The 21,052-nt window shown below is 38.9% G+C and overlaps 1 protein-coding gene across 1 annotated transcript in view; it reads left to right on the top strand.

The window, feature by feature from the left end:
• The window catches only part of CLINT1 (clathrin interactor 1), a 46,510-nt gene that overhangs the window by 3,590 nt on the left and 21,868 nt on the right, over positions 1–21,052 (top strand). Inside the window, exon 2 of the mRNA XM_032702712.1 lies at positions 20,598–20,702. Coding sequence (XP_032558603.1) covers positions 20,598–20,702 — 105 coding nt within the window. The remainder of the gene's footprint in view (positions 1–20,597; positions 20,703–21,052) is intronic.

A 21,052-nucleotide genomic window follows, 5' to 3' on the forward strand; every position in this document is an offset into this window, starting at 1 on the left:
GAAAATAAATGCAGCCCTCTGTGCTGAGCTTGTTGGCTCTGGAACACTAAACTGGGTATAAATGACAGAGGTTTCTGATGGCTCAGGTCCAGGGTGGTGCTTGGTGCAAAGTTGGTGAGTCAGGTGTCAGCTCTGAGTCACTCCTGAGGCAATGCAATAGATTTCTCTTTCGATTGTGTTTTGTCACAGGCTCGGGTTGGGGCTGCAGTGTAAATGTGTCGCCTCAGCATTCCAGGACAGTCCTTGTGACCTGCTGAGCTGCAGACGCGTTACCGTGACACAGCACAGAGGCACACGGTGCACACTGGAGCTGGCTGGTGGGAGTGTGAGCTCCAGGAACATTTGGCAGGTGGGAAGTGTTCTGGTCTCCAGCTCTCCCACTGCTCTGCTGCACGATGGGGTTTGCAGCTTGGTCTCTGGATGATCTGGTGACAGTAGTCCTGATATTCTGTGGCTCCCATGGCAGAGGGTTCAGGTTACCCTGTGCCTGCTCTGACAACAGCCCTGTAGTTGTGATGAAACTTGAGGCCAAGTGTTGATTAGAACTGCTCGTGAGCTGCATGAGACTAAGGATCTGCAGGTTGGCTGTATGGGAGCAGCTTATACAAGAAATATCATATTTTTATTGGTGTAGGTGTACATTGATAATCAAACCACCAAAGGCCCTAAACAAGTATCTCCCTACTGTGTGATAACAGAACTGGCAAAAGTTATTTTAGTCGCTGAGATAGTTTGGGAGTCGTGGCTGTGGAAATCTAGAGTATTATGCAACTTGGTAACTTCATTTTTAAATCTTTTCAGACAAGTATATATTGTGCTTTGTGTTCCCTGCGTAACTTCTAGGGGAGTTCTACAAAGAAAACCCCATGGCTTTTTCAAAAGAAATCAAGGTATATTAAGAAAGTCTGTTAAAACAGTTTCTAGCTTCGGCAGAAACAGGAAGGTATTAGCTTGGCCTTGTGACCAAGTTCAAAAGCCAGGCCATCATCTCTCTCTAGTTCTGTTGAATTCTCTCTTTTTGAAGCAGAATCTGCTGATATTTCACTGAGGTGTTCCTGCATGTTAACCTGCATGAGGTGGCTCTGCTCAAAGCAGAGGACAGCGTTTGTGTGTGTTATGTAGTTAGCAAGGCTGGTTGGACTCCTCATAGCAATAATTCCTCTCTGAATATAAGATGTGATTGTAACTTAACATTTTTGCTGACTAGTTTCTGTCACAGACATGTAGAACGTGCAGTAAGCAGGATGAAGACCTTTGGACTCATTGAGGTCAGATTGCTGCTTGCCCACTTTCTTTAAAATACCATTGCCATTCTTTTGTGATCTTCTACATGCATGATGTGAGAGAGCTCCTTTTAAGCACCTTCCACATATCAAAGGGTCAGAAACAATCTAATTAAAGATTTAGTGGAGGTGACAGGCCTGTGGGTAGTAAGGACAGTATCATCCAGATGTTAATTTGTGTTAAGGTAGTTATCACTGAGTTTTTGACTTGGATGTATACTTAAAAAGAAGAGGAGAGAGCCTGTGAATTTCTTGCCAGTATTAGGAGTGTGACAGCTGCCATCCTCCTGTTTATTCCGTGCCCCTCCCAGTTCAGTTTTGTCCACCTAACTGAGCCCGAGCTGCTTTGCTTGTGCTGTTCTTAGCCACACCTTTCTAGTGACCCAGCAGGAATGTATTTGCACTCTCTCGTGTTGTAGAGTGGGAGTTGAAGCATTACAGAGCTGTTCTCACACACTTTGCAAGCTTGATGAATTGCCCCAGTATGTAATATTTTAATCTGTTTTTAAATGGAGAGCAAATAGTCTTGTTTAGAACTGATTGAATACTTATATGGTTAATAAACGCTGGAAGCAGTTATAACACTTCAGAATTTATTTGCCAAGTAGGCACTTGGGTCCTCTGTTATTTATTCTGATGCTACATCTATGCAAGGAGAAAGGATTTTTAGTGTTTGTGGAAAAGGAAGGATTAAAGGAGCTGTTATCATCAGCTCTAATACAGCTAGGTAGGGGAGAAGTTCTTGTAGTGAATAAACAGCATGTTTTCTTTAGTGCTTCTAATTGTACAATCTGTAGAGAGAAGGGTAAATTATTGGTAAAATAGAGTGAATTACTGCTTTGACTGCAATTTCTCGCTGTTGTAGCCTAAAGCATCTAAATTAGACCTTGCACTTCACTCCCACTTCACGGATGAGGAAAACTAATAAGATAATTGTGTCAAGTAAACTAAATCACATTGAGCTGATAACAGTTAAAACTCTGGATTCTCTGACTTCCAGTCTCATGTTGCTGTGTGCTACCTCGTGCTATGTCTGCAAGATAGTTATTAATGTGGGAAATGTATGCCAGTGATTTACCCTGCAACTACATGCCTTACAGTCAACTTTTGGTTGCTCATTGCCTGTAGTATCCTCGTGTTTGACCAGCACATAAACAGGATCTGATGTATACTCAGCTGGAGGTTTTAAGTCTTTTAGTCTAACTGCTTTCTTTTTTTAATATGCCTGGAATTGTTCTTGTTTACAGGCCATTTTCTTGTGGTTCATGGATTTGTCCACCCAGACTATTGAGCTCTTTAATGAAGTGCTGTTTGCTGGTTTAGTAATAGCAGGTATTATGGTAAATGATCCATCATATGATGTGTCCAGCAAATGGGTAGATAACTGTCCAACACTTGTCCATTGCTGTCTGACCTTCCTGCAAACTCCTTTACTTGACTTCCAGGATCGTTTAGTTTTCTTTATATTTAAGATTTGTCTTGGTTTGCATAAGCAAGATCTTCAGAGCAATGAACACTTCCACTGTTTTATGTAAGGGACAGTTAACCCTCACTGCATGAGTTACCCTCCCATTGCTACTTAAGAGATGTCCCGCTGATAACTGCTTTAGCAACAGCATTTTGTGTCATTATTACAAGCAAGGTGATGATTATTATCTTCAGCTCTCGAAGGACTTGTCCTCTCTCTGGTTACCAGAGAGTGAGAGAAGAAAAAGCCTTGGCAATCCAAAGGAAGACTGCATTTGAACATGGCATTTGGCTCTGCAGCCCTGCATGGCTGGGTCTGCCAAACGCTTGTAACAGCACTTATGTCTTAGGACTTTCCTCCTTCCCTTAAAAAACTTCCAGAAAATGTATAAGTTAATAAATAATAAAAAGGCTTATAGTCCTTGGGCCATGTAATTTAGTATGGGTGATAAGCATCTTTAAAAGTGTTATGCTCTGTTATTACATAGATGTGTCGTTCTCGTTTGAATATTCATCTGGTGGAGTAATCAAAGGTAGGCAAATATTACAAGCTACGGTGTATATTAAGGGTTGGTATGAGGCAGTTGTGGCCAAGCACACAGGGTTCATCAACACTCCAAGTGGTGCTTTTGTCAGTGCTCTTTCAAATGTGTTATTGCCATTTTACACCCCGTGGAAGCTGACAATAGTTTGTATTACGTTGCGTAAGACTGGCTAAGGTGTTGGCTTTACAGATTTCCAGGGAACCAACATGATGTGTGTATGTGTGACAACTTCTGTGTCCTTCAAGTGTTTCTAAATCATAGCTTGGCATTGCCCTGCCAGAAATAAGACTGGGCTTCTGCTTGGGAAGTGCATGAAGCTGGTCAAAGATAAGAGCCTTACCTACATCACTGCAGCTGTGGTCAGAAGGATCAAGGTGCTTAGCTCAGTTCTGTGCTAATTCCTCTCAGTTGTGTTGACAGCTAGTGTATTACCAAATATTAGCTGATTTGTGTAATTATTTCATATACAAGTATAATTACTGCCAAACATTGTGCAAATGTGGAACACACTATTGCTTTCTCTCCTCAGGCTTTGCTGTTTCAAGGTGCAGCTGTGTAAGCATTGCAGTTGTCCTAAAATAAAATCTTGAAATTCCAATCTGATTCTGCTTTCTCGTGTTTGTCTCTGTTCATTTCATGTATTAAATGAATTTCTGTATTTATGTGAAAATAAAAAGTATTTAGAAAAACAGACTAGACATTGAAGAGTGAGTGGAGCTTTGTCTCACATGATGGTAGGTTAAGAATACAAAAATGAGTGGTGTGCTTCATTCTGGAACTTTTGGAATTTCTTTCATTGGTTTATTCTCAAGTTTGGGATACAACTTGTCCCAAGTCATAGTATGTGAAGTCCCATTTAAACTCATCTCCAACATGCAGAACGTGACCTGTTGCTTCAAGCATGGTTCAGATAGTTTGTTGGCATGTGCTTTGATGAAAAGCTTCAACTTCCACATTGCCACTGTGTGCTCTGATGGTGATTTGGGTTGCTGTGCAGTGAACCTGACGGGCACACAGATCCAATGGGGAGTTGTTTCTCTGCCCAAGGGACTTTGTAGGTTATCTGGTTTGGGGCTAGATTAGTTCCCTAGACTTTTTTGCCCTGCAGCTGTATGTGTGTGTTGCCCATCTGAGGAAGCAATGTTGGAGTGGGAGGGGAGAGAAGGACCTATAGTGCTCTAGTATAAGTGGAGGACACAGAAACACAGGGTTGAGTCTCCCGTTGTAGTTGCCCTGAAGTCTGTGACTCCATCAGCACAATCACAATATGAAAACATAACCTAAGCCATGAAATCTCAGTTTGTAGTTTCACAGTCAGTGTAAGCGTAGGCTGATGGTAAAAGAGGTTTCACAGCCTCCCGTCTGCCACAGACTGCACACTTCTCTCCCTTTTGTTGGCACCAGCAGACTTTCTGCTTGATGAGAGAATCTCTGACTAACCAGTTGTTTTTGCCAATTTAGTTCTCCACTGGATCGGTTCCCTGGTATAGTTAACTCCGTGGTCACACAAATATTTGTTCTGGCATAAGGGATGGAATGGTATTTGGATAGGAATAAGTGGCTGGGGGCAAAGTACAAGTTCAGTGCTTGAAGTACACCCTTAGCATGTGGTTTCACAAGCAGGTTAGAGAATTCTAATATTATTCCTCCATTAAAGGAGGATGTCCCACTCTTATACCTGTCTTTGCCTTTGCCTTCACTGTCTTTGCCTTCCTTATGCTGCTGTTGTGTGGTTCAGTATTTGCTTGTGCTCTCTTGATAGATCTGAAAAACCCCAGGGTTTTAGGGTTCAGAACTGATCTGGCAGGTGCTGCATAAGCAGCTGCTGATGGCACCACAAGCACTTGTGCTGATGGGGAAAGGACAGGAAGATGAGCTGTGGGAAACTTTTTAGATGAGAATACATTTTTATCTATTCTTATTATTTGAAACTGCACTGTTAGTGGTTTGTTAGCTGCAAGTTTAAATTTTTTTAGGTTGCTTTTCTATCTTATATATCACTGCTTAGAGCTCCTCAGCTAAGCTTTCTGTGTCTGTCTCAGTGTTGTAATGGGGAGGGTAAGCATCAGTGTTTTGGTTCCACGCTTGGGTCCCAAACTTCGGAGAAATTATGTGGATTGAAATAAAATTTTGTCTTGTATGACACTACTTTGAGTGACTCAGGCTGGAATTGATCCTACAGATCTTCATCTGAGAAGCTTTCAATTCAATTTGAAACTGCATATTATTATATTAGAAATGCTGGTGGTGTGTATTGTGATTAGTCCAGAGTGGCAAGACTGGCATTCTATGTAGGCTGTTATTTTAAATAGATTAAATCTTCTTGGAGGTGTTTGGTTTGCCACTAAAAATAAAACTTCTGTGACAACACTTACATTGTCAGTGTCTATTTATGTGTTTTAAGGAAACCACTACAAAACTGTTGTAGTTTTCCCTCCTCTCATCCAAATAGTGTTATCTTGACCAGTTAAATATTGACTGCATGCTTAGTAGATATTAACTGGTTCATTTGGGATACAATTAGAAATATTAGTGTATATTCAACATGTTTAATGGGACTGACCTGCATTTTTTTTAAATCTCTTTTAATAATAATGAGACCTTTTGGGAGTTAGGGAGTAGTTTTTTTCTCTACTCCATTCTGAGTCAGGGCAATAATGTTTTCCTCGGTGGTTACTCTCTCCATCCTGTCAAGCTGTTTAGAATCACCCTAATGTAGGTTACAGACTGCTCAGTGTTTCCTCTCAAGACATTACTTTAGTAAACAAATACCTCCCTGTGTGATTCTTGGGAGGGGTGTGTTTTGTGTTCTATGAGACTACTCAGTTCCAGATTTCTCTAAGACCATTTTGAATGTAAAGAGAAGAAAAAGGCTTTTGATAACTTTGGATAATTTCATTGGAGTTGCAGTGGGCGGATGCATCTTCTGAAAAATAAATTACAGTCTGGGTAACTTAGGTCTGCAAATAGAGCTGATGTCTTAATGATTGCTGTCTCCTTTAATTATTTGTTGTTTTGACAATTATTTAATTATTTAAACTGTTTGTCTGTATGATTGTGCAAGGGGGAGGAAAGCCCTCTGTTCAAAGGTATTTATTGTCTAAATGAGTTAACTTCTATCAGAGTGGCTTATCTCTCCTTGCTATCAAACAGATGATTGCATTTCTTGAGACAGCTTGAAAACTTAATGCTAATAGACTCCTAATTGGCAAGTGGAGTCTCTCAGCTTTAAACTGCCAGCATCGTGTTTTTGTTAATTACACGGTAACTGTAACTCATGTAGCTGCAGACATTAGCTCAGAAAAATCCAGTAATCTTACCATTAGTGAGTAAATAAATAAATAGTACCTGTATTGAACTATAGTGAAATTGGGTTGTTGCAAATACACGGTGTCATTGGAAATTTATCATCTGTGTGTGGACAGGAACTGGAAACGGGCTCCGAGGCAAATGAAACGGCTCTTGTTACCTTTTTAGGACATAAGAGTCACTTGAGCTCCTGGAGGAACCAGTTTTACAAATGATACCTATGAAAGGAAAGGAAACATCATTATCCTCCACAAATAAACATGGCTTGGTATTTGGAAAGTTAATTTGTACGTTATTTGCCAGCCTCATTTCACAACAGAACACTTGCTTTGAGTCAGAATGCATGTTCATGAACCTGAGGGGTTTTAGTTTGTCAGGCTACACTTTTTCTATGATGTGAGCTACCAACTCGAAAAGTTTAATGAAATAACATTAATATAACATTGCTCTTGTAATTCTTATTCTGAATGGTGTGTTCTCACTGCTTATGCCCATTTTTGGGTACTCTGCTGTGAATAGCTGTGGAAAGACACTACCATCAACTGTAAACCAAAGTTACTTTGTCCAGTTTTTTATACAGCAGCAGAGGTATTTCTGGGTTGTCACCTGCCTTCATAGAAGATTGAATGACTGAAGACAATAGGTGCTAAGCTATTTAGGATTATGGTGACTACTTTTTATTCTTGGATAGACTTGTAGCAGGAAAAAAACATGGTAATTCAGGCTTATTAACGGATGAATGATCTGAAGTAGGAAAATATTAGAGTATTTTTTTGTTAAACAGGCTTCTTTGTTTATTTCCTGGCTGCAGTATAATAAGCTGTAAAGTAAATAATTGTGCCATTCGTAGGAACTGGCAATTCAGGACTAAAGGTGTGAGAGCAGAGCAAGATCAGCAAGAGGACTGTATTGCTTGATGTCCTCCTGCCCCATGGGGATGGCAGAGAGGTGATGTGGGCAGGAAATGTGATGGCAGTGGGTGACTTTGTGTCCCATGTAGGTTAGATGCACATTGCATCAGCACCTTGTAGTTCAGAAAATAAGGTAGTTAAATGATAATGTGGTTTACTTTATAGAAGCCAAGATGAAGATAGTGGCCTCAAGTGTTTCTCAGTCCTCCTGACTACATCCTGCTGAGCAATTCCACTGCAAGACACTTGAATAAATGAAGGAGAATAATGGGTTGTGAACCTGCAATTTGATAACTTTGTCTAAACTGTTGTTTCCTCTTCCTTTCTCCTACTCTGAGAAGTGCAGTACAGCTTCTGCCTCAGCCTTAGGACATTTTCCAGGGCACAAGGCCATATTAAAAGTGCAGCTGAAGGTTTTCTCATTTAGTTGCTTCACCTGCTACTTGGACCATACTTCTGTTGATGATATACATGTCTCAGGCTTTCTTAGGTAACATGATGGTAATACTTTGCTACTACACAGATGAAATGTGAAGCTGTACAGAGTCATAGCTCTGGAGGAGCTCCTAAAGGCAGGAGGAAGATGGAAGCCCTTCAAAGGCAGTCTGGGTGTTGGGAAGAGAGAGCAACTTGTGTTTTTCTAAACAAAACCAAGTTTAATGTGTATAATTTTGGTAGAGCTGGGATGCTGCTGCCCTGTCTCTGGTTGCCTTGAGCCTAAAGGGACAGGGAGAGGAGCTGATAGAAATTGGAGCCCTCGAACAGGCTGGAGACAACAAGGGTGACACTTTGAGCGGGACTCCAGACAAATCTGTTAACCTTACCTGTACTCTGCCCATGATTCTGATCAGAGAAGAGCTTGTAACAGGTGTTCACTGCTGGCTTAGAGGAGTTGTCTGTGCTCAGGTTTATTCCTCAAAATGATTGCAGAAGAGGATTGATATTGCAAAGTACAGGGGTACATGGGATGTCACAGTGCCAAAGTGATTATATAGTAACAGAGAATGATCAGTTTGTGTGTTAAAAGCTTCAGTGCCTGCATTGTTTAAACTTTAATCAGCCCTCCCTGGTGGAACAGCAAGCATGTGTTTAGAGTAATGCTTAATTTGTAATAAATTTGGAATTAGGGCAATGTTTTAATGGTACTCGGCTTGCAAGGAAGGGATAGCTGGAACTATGAGGATTGTTAAGCATGGCCTCTTAATGTTGGGGGGAGTGTTTATGTGGTTTTGGCAATATAAAACTCCATGTTACTGCATGTGCATTCTTCTGCCCTCATCAAATACTCTGCCAGTTGACAAGTAATTGAAACAGTTCTTGGAGTATGTAAAGTTTGGGTTATTTTGAATTCAGTGTGATTAGTAGCACTGAGTAGGTCTGTGCTGTTCGAGGTGCACTGACTGCCAGACAGTGTTCCTGCTTTTCCAAGTAAAATCCCTTACCTGTAACTATTAGGTTAATACACCTGAAGCATATGTAGCATCAGTAGCTTTCCTTGACCAGTTGATGCACTACTTAGAACTGTTACAAGTTCTTCATGACGTTAAGAAACCCTGGTATGACCTTTTTTAGTGAACATATTTCACATGAATAGTGAGTGAACAGTTACAAAGAGCACAGAATTCCAGAAGCTTTGGAGGTGAGTGAGGCTTATCAAAGGAGTGGTACGTTTTGGGGATCATCCTAAAGCACTAATGCCAGGTCTTCTGACACTGAAAACTTGAGGTTTGTTCTGGGAGTGGGAGATACATCTTAAGTACAGAGGTCACTACAGTGCATTCTGGAGGGTTTGGAGTATCATATCTACTGTTAGAGTCTTATTTTTACTGCGAGGTTGGTTTTTTGTTTTCTTCTTTTTCCGTCCCTATCTTCCTCCTCCATTTAAGATGACTCTCACAATTTTTTATGGTTAAATATAGGAAGTCTGAGGTGCACATGTGGGCTGAAGTTTCACAGCTTCAAAGCTTACTGTTGTTTCATGGTGAGCGTAGCTACAACTTCCTTGTCCTCTGAAAACTTTTACCCCTTTTATTTGTTGTTTTGAAAGAAGGATAAGACCTTATTCTTCTTGTAAATACTTCTCACTCAGCATTAAGATATTTTGCCCTAATCCTGAAAACTCAGTGACTGGCAATACTTGTGAGTCTCTTTATCTGTTGAAGATTTAAAATACTCGAGCTGTGGGCTTGAATGTGGTCTTTTAACTCTGTGCGCATACAAGGAAGGAAGTAGCACTAGATGCTTATTTGTAAGACCACTTATGCAGCACATTTTGAACACCTGAAACCAGCTTTTTATCTTCAGAGAAAGTTACTCTTTAAGTTATATGAATGAAACAAAGGGCAAAAAAACACAGTTGATTGGAGGCTGTAAGCTATGGGGAGGAGTGCTTCAGTCTCCTAAAATAATGTATTTAAATTTTAGTTTTATGTTATAATTGTATACCAATGTTTATTGAGATTGACATTTTGTGCTGGTATTTTATTCATATGAAAAGCACTCTAGAGAAGCGTGTCTTTAATTATTAGATTTCACTTGCTCTTTGTCCTGCTTGGTTAAACATTTGTTTCCAGCACAAGTCCTGTTACCTGATTGGATCACAAATATGGAAATTAAAGATAAAGCCTGTGACGGCAGATATGTGATGTGGCTCTTGCTGACTCTTGAAGGATGAAGTGCAATCTGAATTCTGTAAACAAATGCAGTTAATTCTAAAAAAAATATTTTTAAATATTTTTAAATATTTTTAAAATTGTTGTGGCTTGTCCGTTACAGAAGAAAAAAAAAGCTGAAGTATAAGAAGCAGAGTAGCCAAATAAGTTTTAGGATTGAGCAACAGTAAACTGAGCCATGTGATTACAGCTTACGTATGGAAATCTCTTCAGTTCTGCAGTTACAAAAGGTTACCCAAATTTCATAATTCCACTTCTTTTTTGACTGTATAGCCACTATTGTTTGAACATAGCACGTTGAACTTTGAAAGCAGTTAAATCCACAGGAATAGGAGCTGCAAAGCAATGACTCCAATCCGATGTGCCAGATGTAGATTCACAGGAGGCAAAGAGACTGAAAACTTGCACAGGGCAGTAACAGTGTTGCCTTTATGTCTGAATCAGAAACAGAGTTGCTGTTTTAGGGTGTAACTGCCCCACCAAAATGTCAAGTGCTGCCTAAAAGGCAACTTTTTTTCCACTTGTTTGTGAAATTGGTTTTTATGTTGTTTAATGGGATTTGTCACAAGAATGGCTTAGGTGTACTTGTCCTCTAATTTCAACTAAAATTTGACCTAAAAACTATTACTGAAAAACAGTGGAAAAACTATTGTGTTCTTACTATGTAAGTTAAAAGGAAATATTTTGATTCATTCTACGTGCTGGAGTGTAGCATTTATTTTGGTAAGTCACCTTTTAAAGAACGTTTTTTGAATTCAGTATGCAAAACAAAATGACAACACATGCTAAGCCTTTAAAAATGAAACTCCAAAAATGTGTATTTGAAGGAAAGATATTCTAATTGGTGAAGATTAGAGGATGGTAACAAGAAGGTGAGGGTGGTTGCTTGGAATTAAAACTTCCCATAAAAAAATGGGGTCTGGGCTTTAGCCAAAGATATTTTTTATAGAGAGGTGGTGCAAAACCACAATCATTAGCATTAACATGGCAAAATCCTTGGTGAGTTTGAGAAGTTATTTACTGCCACATATTAAGATATATAAAGCAGCCATGTATCTGTTGGTGTAAACCACAAGGGATTGTTTGATACAAGAATATGAAAATATTAACACTGACATACTGCAGGGAATCTGCAGTAGGAGAGGTGAAATCAGTCTTAAATCAAGCGGGGGAGGAAGTGTTTGTTCCTTGCACAAATATGCTTTAAAACTGCCGTGTTCCCAAGCTTCATGTTCCCAACATCTGCAAAAAATAATTCAGCTGTAGAAAGCAATTACAAAACCATTTAGAATAAAACTTGCTGCAATTGGGTCACTTTTGACAGGGGGGAGACTTTGAAAGGAAAGATTTCAGTAAGGTGCAGTGATGGTTTCTGTAAGTGAGAGAGCTTCTGAGTTCTCTAAGAGGCTGCAATTTAATTCTTAAAGTCACTGTTGTTTTTGAACGTGTGTGTGGTGGATTTTGGGTTATCTTGTTTACTTGGTAGTCTTTTGTGATTAGAAGTTGTAAGGCACAGGAAATAGCTTTATAGTTCCTTCCTCCCACAAGTTGTAATTCATTTGTGGCCATCAGGATGTTTTTCTTGGCTTATCTCTTTCTGTGCAGTTTGCCTTGCACATCTGCCACATAAATTATGAAACTGAACTTGAAAAGCTGAAAATGTATTTCAGATCCTACTGTCCATAATGCAGATGGTATCGTTGGTCAGAAAGAGCATGACTGCTACTTGCATGGAAGGTGTGGAATAATCCCTGGTATTCATGGACTGAATTGCCTGGTGTCGTATTTGTAATGGTTCTGAGGAGCGGCTGGAAAATAAAGAACTTCAAACGGTCAAGTAGCTCTAATGTTGTGCTGTTACCTCTCTGTAACCTGAGGTATCTCACCAGGCATTTTGGCAGATGGGTCCCCATCTGTTTCTTCGTTCAGTGTGGACTGCTGGCTTCATATTTGGTATCCATATGTTTCATCTGTAAGGCTCTAAATCTAAGCTGCATGTTTTATAACAAAAGTGACATTACTGACAGGAGCAAAATGAAAATTCATTAAGTTTGTTACATGTTTTTTAGTTAGTTTGTCTTCACTCAGCAAGGAGAGAGATGCTGGTTGAGACTGAATATATGAGCTCACTGAGGGCAAGAACAGTACCATCTTTATTTTGAAGGCAATTAATGTCTTCTTCTCTGAATAATTATTGGTAGCATTAGGTACATAAATTCCTGAATGTCCATTATATTGTTTGGGGTAACAGGTGGATAAATGATGTCTTATCTTTCTGCCCTCTGTCTGTGAAACTGTTTGCATGTTGAGCTTTCCAAGGTAGTGACAGACCGTCACAGGGCAGCGAAATCTGGTCCTGGAGTGCATCTTTCTATTTGATTTTCTTAAATCCTTTCAGTTTCTTGAAACACAAGTTTGGACCAGTGATCAGAGCCTGAAGGAAGGGATGCTCACAGAAATAAGTGGAGTTAATAGATGCTACCCCTGACTATGGGGTGCTGCTTGCACCCTGGCCTGGCCTCTGGTGGTTTGGGAGGCGGTGCTGTGTGGATTGGGATCGGTTCGTTTTTAGCTCACCAATTCAACTGCTCTGTTGAAAGTATTTCATGCCCAGATGGATAAGTATTAAATGATTTTTTTTAATTGGCAAAAGCGTTTCTGGAAACTAATTAACAGTTTAATAGATGCCAAGATTCCCACACCTGGGAGTGGGGGAGACATATCCTGTAGTCAGACAAGTTGTGTAGCTTTTTATTTACTGTGTGCTCTCAGTAGTTGAAACTAACTTCTGCACGTGGTTTAAAAATGGATCATTTAATATTAAAGCAACTTTTTTGTATTCTCAGAAAGCTTTCCCTCTTATTTCCACTCCTTCACAGGAACCTTTTAATCTAGATACTAAAAATAGTTTAGATGCATGACTCACAGGAGTTGAATGGTGAGGATGAGATGGTGTGTTCACTCTTCTCCAAGGGCTTCATCTTAAATGCACGTGTGTCTGTAGGTGGAGGTCCTCTAGATAACTGTACTGTGAAAATATTGCCAAGGTCTGCCTTATCTCTTCTCCAGATGTTGAATGTTCAGTTGGCTCCTTTTATAGTACAATAATTAATTCATTTATTCTTCTTTTAAAAAACAATTATGCATACAATCTTAAATGTCTAGAAGCAAAGCTACACTATACATTGGGGTTTTTGCCTTAAGTTGTCAGCCTCGTACTGAGTTTTGGGAAATGTGAAAGCAAATTACTGCTGTTGTGTTTGGGTAATATTCCTAAAACATGCACCATGGATTGGATGAGCAATAGCTGGTGGGTCCCTGTGTTGTCCTAGTGGGTGACTGCTGACTTCTCAGCTGAGAGGGACTAGGCAGCTGAACTGATTGGAGAAAATGAGCTGCTGGAAGACAAAGCCAGGGCTTGAAGTGCAGGAGCAGGGAGTAGGCTCAGCCTCCAGGTGTGAGTTACTGCTGCCTTTGTTCAGTTCATGTTGGAGCTACCACTGTGCTGGTAACACACCATCCCTATGAGAAAGCACTGCTGTTGTCATCTCTGTGCCTTTCCATAAAAACAGTAGGGATGTTTAGATGGAGAGAGGAAAGGCAAATAAGTCAACCATCTGCATATGTTCTTCTTTATTCGGTTCAAGTGAACTTTCTTTGTGCTGTAACTTAATGTTTTTTTAACTGTTTTATGCATTTTATGGTCCTTTCTGATTGGATAATGCAATTTATTAACTTAAATCCAAGAAACACCAGGATAGAGCTGTGCAAGTGTATTCTGACTTAGTTTGTCCATGTGGACTCTAAAGACTGTTACTGTAACAGTCTCCTTTGCTATCTCACCAAGTGAGGTGGTGAGATTTTATTCAGTCTGTAACATCTGTTCTGTCATGGGCCAAACTTAAAGTGTGCTTTGCTTTCATTTACTGTGAAAGTCACAGGAAACATGAAGACTTTCTAAAAATAAGGAAGCTGCTAAAAAAATTACAGAAGGAATGAAATTAAAGTATTAGTATGTGAGAATTGCCTATTGAAAGGATAACGTTAAATACCTTATTCAGAAGATAAAATCGTGTTGTGTCTGTTTTAGCATGTTAAATAACAAAAGGTTAAAATATTTGTTTCTTGTAAGAAAACTTTGGCACCAGACTTCAGAGTGCTGTACAATAACAGAGCTTCTCTTCTGTTCATCCAGACCCCTCCTGCTGTAACAGACTAATTTCTTTCTTTAATAAAAATAATTTCTTTAGTGCTGCTGTTTGTTTGAATAACATTATTGTTCATGCTGCAGGTATGACACATACATGTAAGTAAAGCTTGAACTTTTTTTTTCTTCTACATTTAGTCCTTAAACAGATATTTGCAGAATGGGGTCTCATTGGAAACTCTTAATGGTGGTAAAACGTACAAAGTTTCTCATCTCAGCTTTTAGGATTTTAGCATTCCCAGTAGTAAAATTAAAAAAAGGAAAACAGAAGGTGCATAATCCAGTGGTGTCCTTGGAGTAATAGTTAAAGGCATAATATTATGCACATAGGAGTCCCATGTATACATGATATTGTAATTGGTTTGAAATATACATTGAAAAATATTTGACTGTGTAACCAGGTTCCTTGCTGCAGCTGCCGAGTCCCTCAGCACAGTGGGCAGCTTCCCAGAGGTTTGAGAAGTGTTTCTAATTAGGCTTCCCCTGTCCAATCCAATACCTTTATCATCACTATAAAGAAACTGCTGTAATGTAGCCTGTCTGTGGCTTCTGGTTATTTTAGTTTTCATAAAATTAGACATGGCATTTCACAAATCTTCTGTGGATCTAATGTCCAGAGATGTACTTGTGTCCTCAGTGACACCACCCACATCAATAGCAATGCTAATCCTGATGGTGCTTTTAATGGAGTGGTCTGACTCTTGCCCCAGGGCTTATTCAGGGCTTTTAAGTTTGTGCAGAAACATAGACTAAGATCTGTTAGGCTTTCTGATTCCTTAATATGCTTTTCAAGTAAGTTCCATTCTGAATAAATGGATGGATAGATATTTATTATTCTTTCATTACCTTTAATGTATAACTACCTTCTTTTCTCATGACGCTTATTTTCTCTAGTGCAGGTTTTCTAAGCACTTGCTGTTGAAAGGTTTCTGCATATTTGAGACTGCTGATATTTGAGCATTCATACAAAGTGCTGACTATGTGATGTTTGAAGGTCTGAAACTTTGAGATGTAACACTTTATTCCTTTCCCAATGAATGCTTATCTTAGGAATAATTCCTTCATTGCTCCCAAAAATCTAGCTATGAACTGTGAGCTTCCTTTACAAGTTGTGATTTCATACTTGAATGTATTGTCAGGCTGATGACAGAACAGAGCACCACTGACCATGGAAAAAATCTGAAAAATAGAGGAGATGCTGGGAAGCATGAAGTTGAAGTATCTGTGTGATGTTCTTTTGGGAAGCCATGGAGACTGAACTATTTACACTTTCTAGTGCTGTAGGCTGCCTCCAAGGTTGTGAGCAAAGTGTTAAATCATGTGAACAAAGACAAAAATTGTTGCATCTTTTTCTTTAGCAGGTTTGCTGCCATTGTATTTAAATCACTGCTGTTTGAGGATTAACCTTCAAGTTTGGTGGTTAATTTTAGAGCAGAGATTAGCTGAGAGAATACTCTTCCATTTCTGTTGCTGACTGTGCTCAGAGCCTTGTGTTTCCCCATCCCCATTTCTGAAGAGTTTCTGGTTCAAGGGATATGATTTAGAGAAATTTAGGGTGGGATTTTTTTCAGTGTGGAACCAGCAGTAATGATGTGGATAATTAGTTCAGGCACAACAAAACTGATTGTAATGTTACCAATTGGAAGCTATTACTAGAAGCAGTGCAGTTATAGTTGTGTATAAGTGATTGTAATCTCCTAACAGATAATTGAGCTGATTTCATTTACAGCATATGAATCTGTAGAGATCACCTTTGGTCCTGAACAGTGAAAAGTCTTCACTGTGAGACAAAACATTTCAATTCAGGATGTTGTGTTTCTTTAATTTTTTTATTAAAATGTTGGGTGGAAATAAAATGACTTTGCTGGCATAAAAGTAGTTTTAAAAAAAGAATTACTTAGTCTAGAAAAGTATTCTTTTTTGCGATTATTCTATAGAAAACCCACTGAAGAAGTGCTGATGTTGCTGAGAGCAGAATATACCTCATGCTCACTAATATTGTCCTTCTGATCATTAGTAGCTTGATTCATGTGGCATTGTGTAAGATCAGAAGCCTGAGCAGAGTAGCCAGATCCGTCTCTCAGAGCCTTACACTGGAGTATGTTGAAATCAACCACAAACAGGAGTTTTCTGCAGATATTTTTATCACTTACTAGTGTTTGTGTGCATTTATGTCCACATTGTGGGTTATGTTCAGTATCTGCTGGTGGGGAGGAGGAAGACAGGACTCCTCTTAAAATCTATCACTGTTGTATCTCACCTGTGAAGTGCTCCTGCAGTGTGTAAGGTTTTAGTTTCATGCAGGCCATCCACAAGCTGCCTTTCATTTCCATGTGTTAAAGGTTGCTGAGGACAATCTCAGACCTATAGGATTTTTATCCTCTTACACCTGAAAGTCCAGGTGCTTTCAGGCTGTTGAAACTGTAAAGGTTGAATTGGCAGGTACTTGCTAAACTTTTTGGCTGGACCTTGATAGCTTCTCTGATCAGAGTTTTATATGGGCAGGTACAGAACTTCTTGTTCCCTCTTGCTCTCCTTAACACCAGCTAAACATCATTCTTACCTCAAATAATACACTGAGGTATGTGCAGTGCTGCTCTCACCCCTTTGATCCCTCTCCTCTCCCTGTCTTGCTTAATTTTCTGTTTGTTTTTTTTTGTTTGTTTGTTTTTTAGCATGCTACAGGATGTGACACCTTTATCTCAAATGCACAAATCTCAAAATGTAACTTTGAATAAAATTTGAACTATTTACAATTGGTTCAATTCTTTGAAAAATACAGACAAAATTGTGGACAAAGTAGTGTTTTGGAGGTACATGATATATCTATTAATTTTCAAAATATGTTAAAATATAGTTTATAAAATACGTGTAATTTTTTTTTTTTAAGAGGAAGTATGTCTTATTATCTGATGCAGTTGGAGATGATCAGATATTTGCAACTACTGCCTACTGACTTTTCATTAGCAAATGTCTATTTATTCACGTAGAGGAATTTAATTTCAGACCTGAGCTACCTATTTAGTGTTGCTATAAATTGTAGATGCAAACATTTAAAGTTGAGCTTTCTCTTCCAAGAAATTAAAAGCTGTCATCGTGTTGCCTGTTCCACAAAGATCTGACAGTGCCCTCTCTTGGCTTTTCCCAACAGTTTGGTTTTTTTTGAAAAAACAAATTATACTGAAATAAAATAATTTGTTAGGGGTACAATAAAAATTAAAAATCATCTGTTGACACTAGTCTGATTTAATAAACTTGAAATAAATGTAACACACAGAAGAATGCAACAGTTTGTGATGTTTGTCAACTCCGTTATTGCTGTGCCTTTATTTTGGATGTAACTTCCACAATATACTTTTCAGTTCTATGTCTTTGTCTGTGTCAGAAGTTCCTGTAAATGTTCTTGTCACAAGATTTCAGTTGTGCAGGTTTCAGTTAAGGATTTGGGGTGAATCCAGTTTGTCTGGCAGATAACGGGGTGTTTTAAACACTGACTGCGAAGTTCCTTTCTGTCAGCCTTGACTGTTGTAGTCGATTTGTTTGCAGAGCAGACCCTGTCCATGCAATCCAGCACGATTCCCTGGAAGCTGCCCAGGATAAACCAATCAGAGAGCCCCCCCTGGTGTTGGGAAGTATCCTCGGATATTAAATTTATATCAATCACAGGAAGTCTTGGCAATCAAGCTAGTCACTTTTTCCCTTCACATCTGGACGTAAATTATTTTTTTGTTGCAAAGGTCACAGGAATCATGGGTAGGGCATGGAATGAGGGCCATAGAAAACATGGGAAAGGAAGAATAAAACTGTATTTCCACCTTTTTAGAAATGGTTATTTTTAAGTGCCCTGGAATGATGCCAAACTATACAACAGTGGTGGGGTTTTTTTTTTCCTTGAAGTTTACATTTGTTGCTGAATTAAATGCGGCTTAAAGATGCTTTGGTTTGGAATGTTTTGTGCCATTAGATCTCAGCTTGGCATTTATAAAAGAGCCTTCTCCTAGTTGCTGAGAACAATAACTTTTCTGCAGGAGGAGTTTAGAAATAGAGCATGTTTCTGTACTTAGGGAGGCTTAACTGCACCTTCTTTCTTTTGGCATTACTTAATTTCCCTTGTTTTCCTTCCGTTTCCCCCTTCCAACCCCGCTGCTGCTTTAGCCATGTGCTCTGAGCTCTTCCATAGCTAATGCTACCGTTTACTTTTTTACAGCAAATTTGCATCTTTTCACACATTTTCCATTCTTGAAGTCTTTGCTCTAAGAAATTAAGGAAATGCTTCGTTTTGTGCTTCCCCCTCCCAATCCTCCATCAAGTCTCTTGAACAAACGCTTAAGGAGGGGTTATAAAAACAAGCAGAACCTTTCCATTCAGCTCCCTGCCTTTCCTTGCTTTGGACAAGGGAACCAGTGTGCTGGAAGCTGCAAATCCTGAAGCCTGTAGCTTTGGAGCTGTGTTTTTTTCCATGCATAAGGGAAATAAAGATGGTATTAGTTCACGATTTTACATCTGGTGAAGAAAATATCAGAAACAGAAGCTTGAGGTGTGTTTGGCATAAGTGAATTTGTAAAACCTTAATGGCTGTTGTTCCAAACTGCTGCTGTGTTCCTACATGCTTTTTTTTAATATAGATAGGCTCTGTTAGCTTGCTGATTATTTATTCAGTCATGTACCTTATGCTCTCTTTAGACACAAAGTTGAATAAAATCATACATCAGGATCTGACAGCAGGAATTCTCATGCTGAGAATCCAGGATAAGTCCAGGAATTTTATTCTGTTTTAACAATTACCTTCTGTGTCCCCTTTCAGACTTAAGGGGATCTCATTCTTGTTTCTGCTGTTTATAACTCCCGGTTCCAGGATCTTTGCTATCCTTATGCCAAATAAAATTGAACAGGAATTGTTTGAATGCTGCTTTGTGCCAACTTCTACATGTACAGAGGGATGATTATTGAGCATCTTGATGTTTGTTATTTTTTCTTCTTTTAGATATTTCAGGTTCAGAAGAGGTTTTTAAGCAGCAAATGCCTTCTCCACATTGCATTATAAATCATTAGAGCTTTCTTACAGTTTAATTAATTTGACTTTGTGGGATGGTTTGTGTGGAAAGTCATCACCTTACAGGGTTTTTTAGCTTCTGAAACCAGTTGTATGACGTACTTTTAAGTAAACTTTCAAACTTCTGATGTGATAGGTGTAAACATGTTATTTCAAATACATTCCGAGTATGTAGAGAAAGCAGGGGCCACCAGCCCTCCTTTCAGTGCTAATTTCATTCCTACTGTGGGCTCTTGCCCCAGAACTGGAGAGCTGGTTTTCAGACATTCTCTATATGAATGAGGCTTTGGGCCTGTTCACTCACTTAAAATATAAGGAAAATTATTGTTTTATCAAATATATCTGGATGCTTTTAGGGGCACAAAGGATGTTGCTGGTCTTATAGGTTACCCCTTTGAGAGATTAATTAAAAATCCCCAAACCCCCATATTTACTATTTTAATGTAAACAGCATGGAAAAATTGCCTCCTTTTTTCCAAGTGAGGCTTTTCTGTGACCTCTTGTAGAGACAACCTGAGCTCCTTACAGTACTTGCATTGCTGTAATTGTAATTGAGTGCTCTGCAGCTTTTCTTTTGCTGTTTTGCCTTAATTAAATAAATAGAAGCTAGGAAACAGGCCTTCTAGTGAATCTCCTCTCCCTTATTTCAGTCTTCCATGTGATTTTTTGTTTGTTTGTTAGTTTTTAGTTAGTAACCTGTTTAGTACTGATATTCTGGAGTTTCCCTTGTAGCACTTATTGAAAAAGAGCCCAAACTGCTCCTGATCGAGTTATAAAGCCTCTTGCAAATAACTGTGCACCGTTGCAAAACATATCTAGTTGCAGAAGCTATCAGCTTTGACTGTAATGGTTTGGTTTGGATTTTAATTTGACCAAAAGCCATTTTTACTGGACTAAATCCAGCTGTAATGTAATCCCTAGTTTCTCATCTGTATTCTTGAAGACTAATGGAATAGTAAAACCCTCCTAAAGATAACTTAAATATGTTGTATGGTGTCCTCAGGGTAACTTGTGCACTAAAGCTGTTTTCTTTCCCCCTCTGTAGAGGTATCTCATTAAGTGAGATACGCACTAGTGTCATTATTAAGTTTTCATGTGTTTCTCAGTTTTGATGCTAATCTTCATGTGTGTGAATTTTTTTCCTTTGCAGCACCAATGTGGTTATGAATTATTCAGAAATAGAGTCTAAGGTTCGAGAAGCAACCAATGATGATCCATGGGGACCTTCAGGGCAACTCATGGGAGAGATTGCCAAGTAAGTGATAATTTGACTCAGTGATGAAGAAAAGAAAGGTGCATTTTATATAAGAACGTGAAATTTGCTGCTAAATCAACTCTGCAGTATGCAGACTGATAATGTTGAGAAGTTGCTGTAAATCAAGTCTTATTTTTTTAATGAATAATTTTAGAATGTATTGAAAACTGTCAAACAAAAAATGAAGCCCAAGTATTTTTTAAATTCTTGATTTTGCATTTATGTAGCCTCAAAATTATTTCAATATATCTGACGGTTTTGGAGCGTTTATTTTCAAAGTGCCTTTTTGTGACTTTTCCAAATAGAGCAAAACATGTCAAATTCTTCCTTGAGCTTTTTTGTCTGTTAAA

The sequence above is a fragment of the Chiroxiphia lanceolata genome, chromosome 15 (assembly GCF_009829145.1).
Source record: "Chiroxiphia lanceolata isolate bChiLan1 chromosome 15, bChiLan1.pri, whole genome shotgun sequence".
In the NCBI taxonomy this organism is placed as follows: Eukaryota; Metazoa; Chordata; class Aves; order Passeriformes; family Pipridae; genus Chiroxiphia; species Chiroxiphia lanceolata.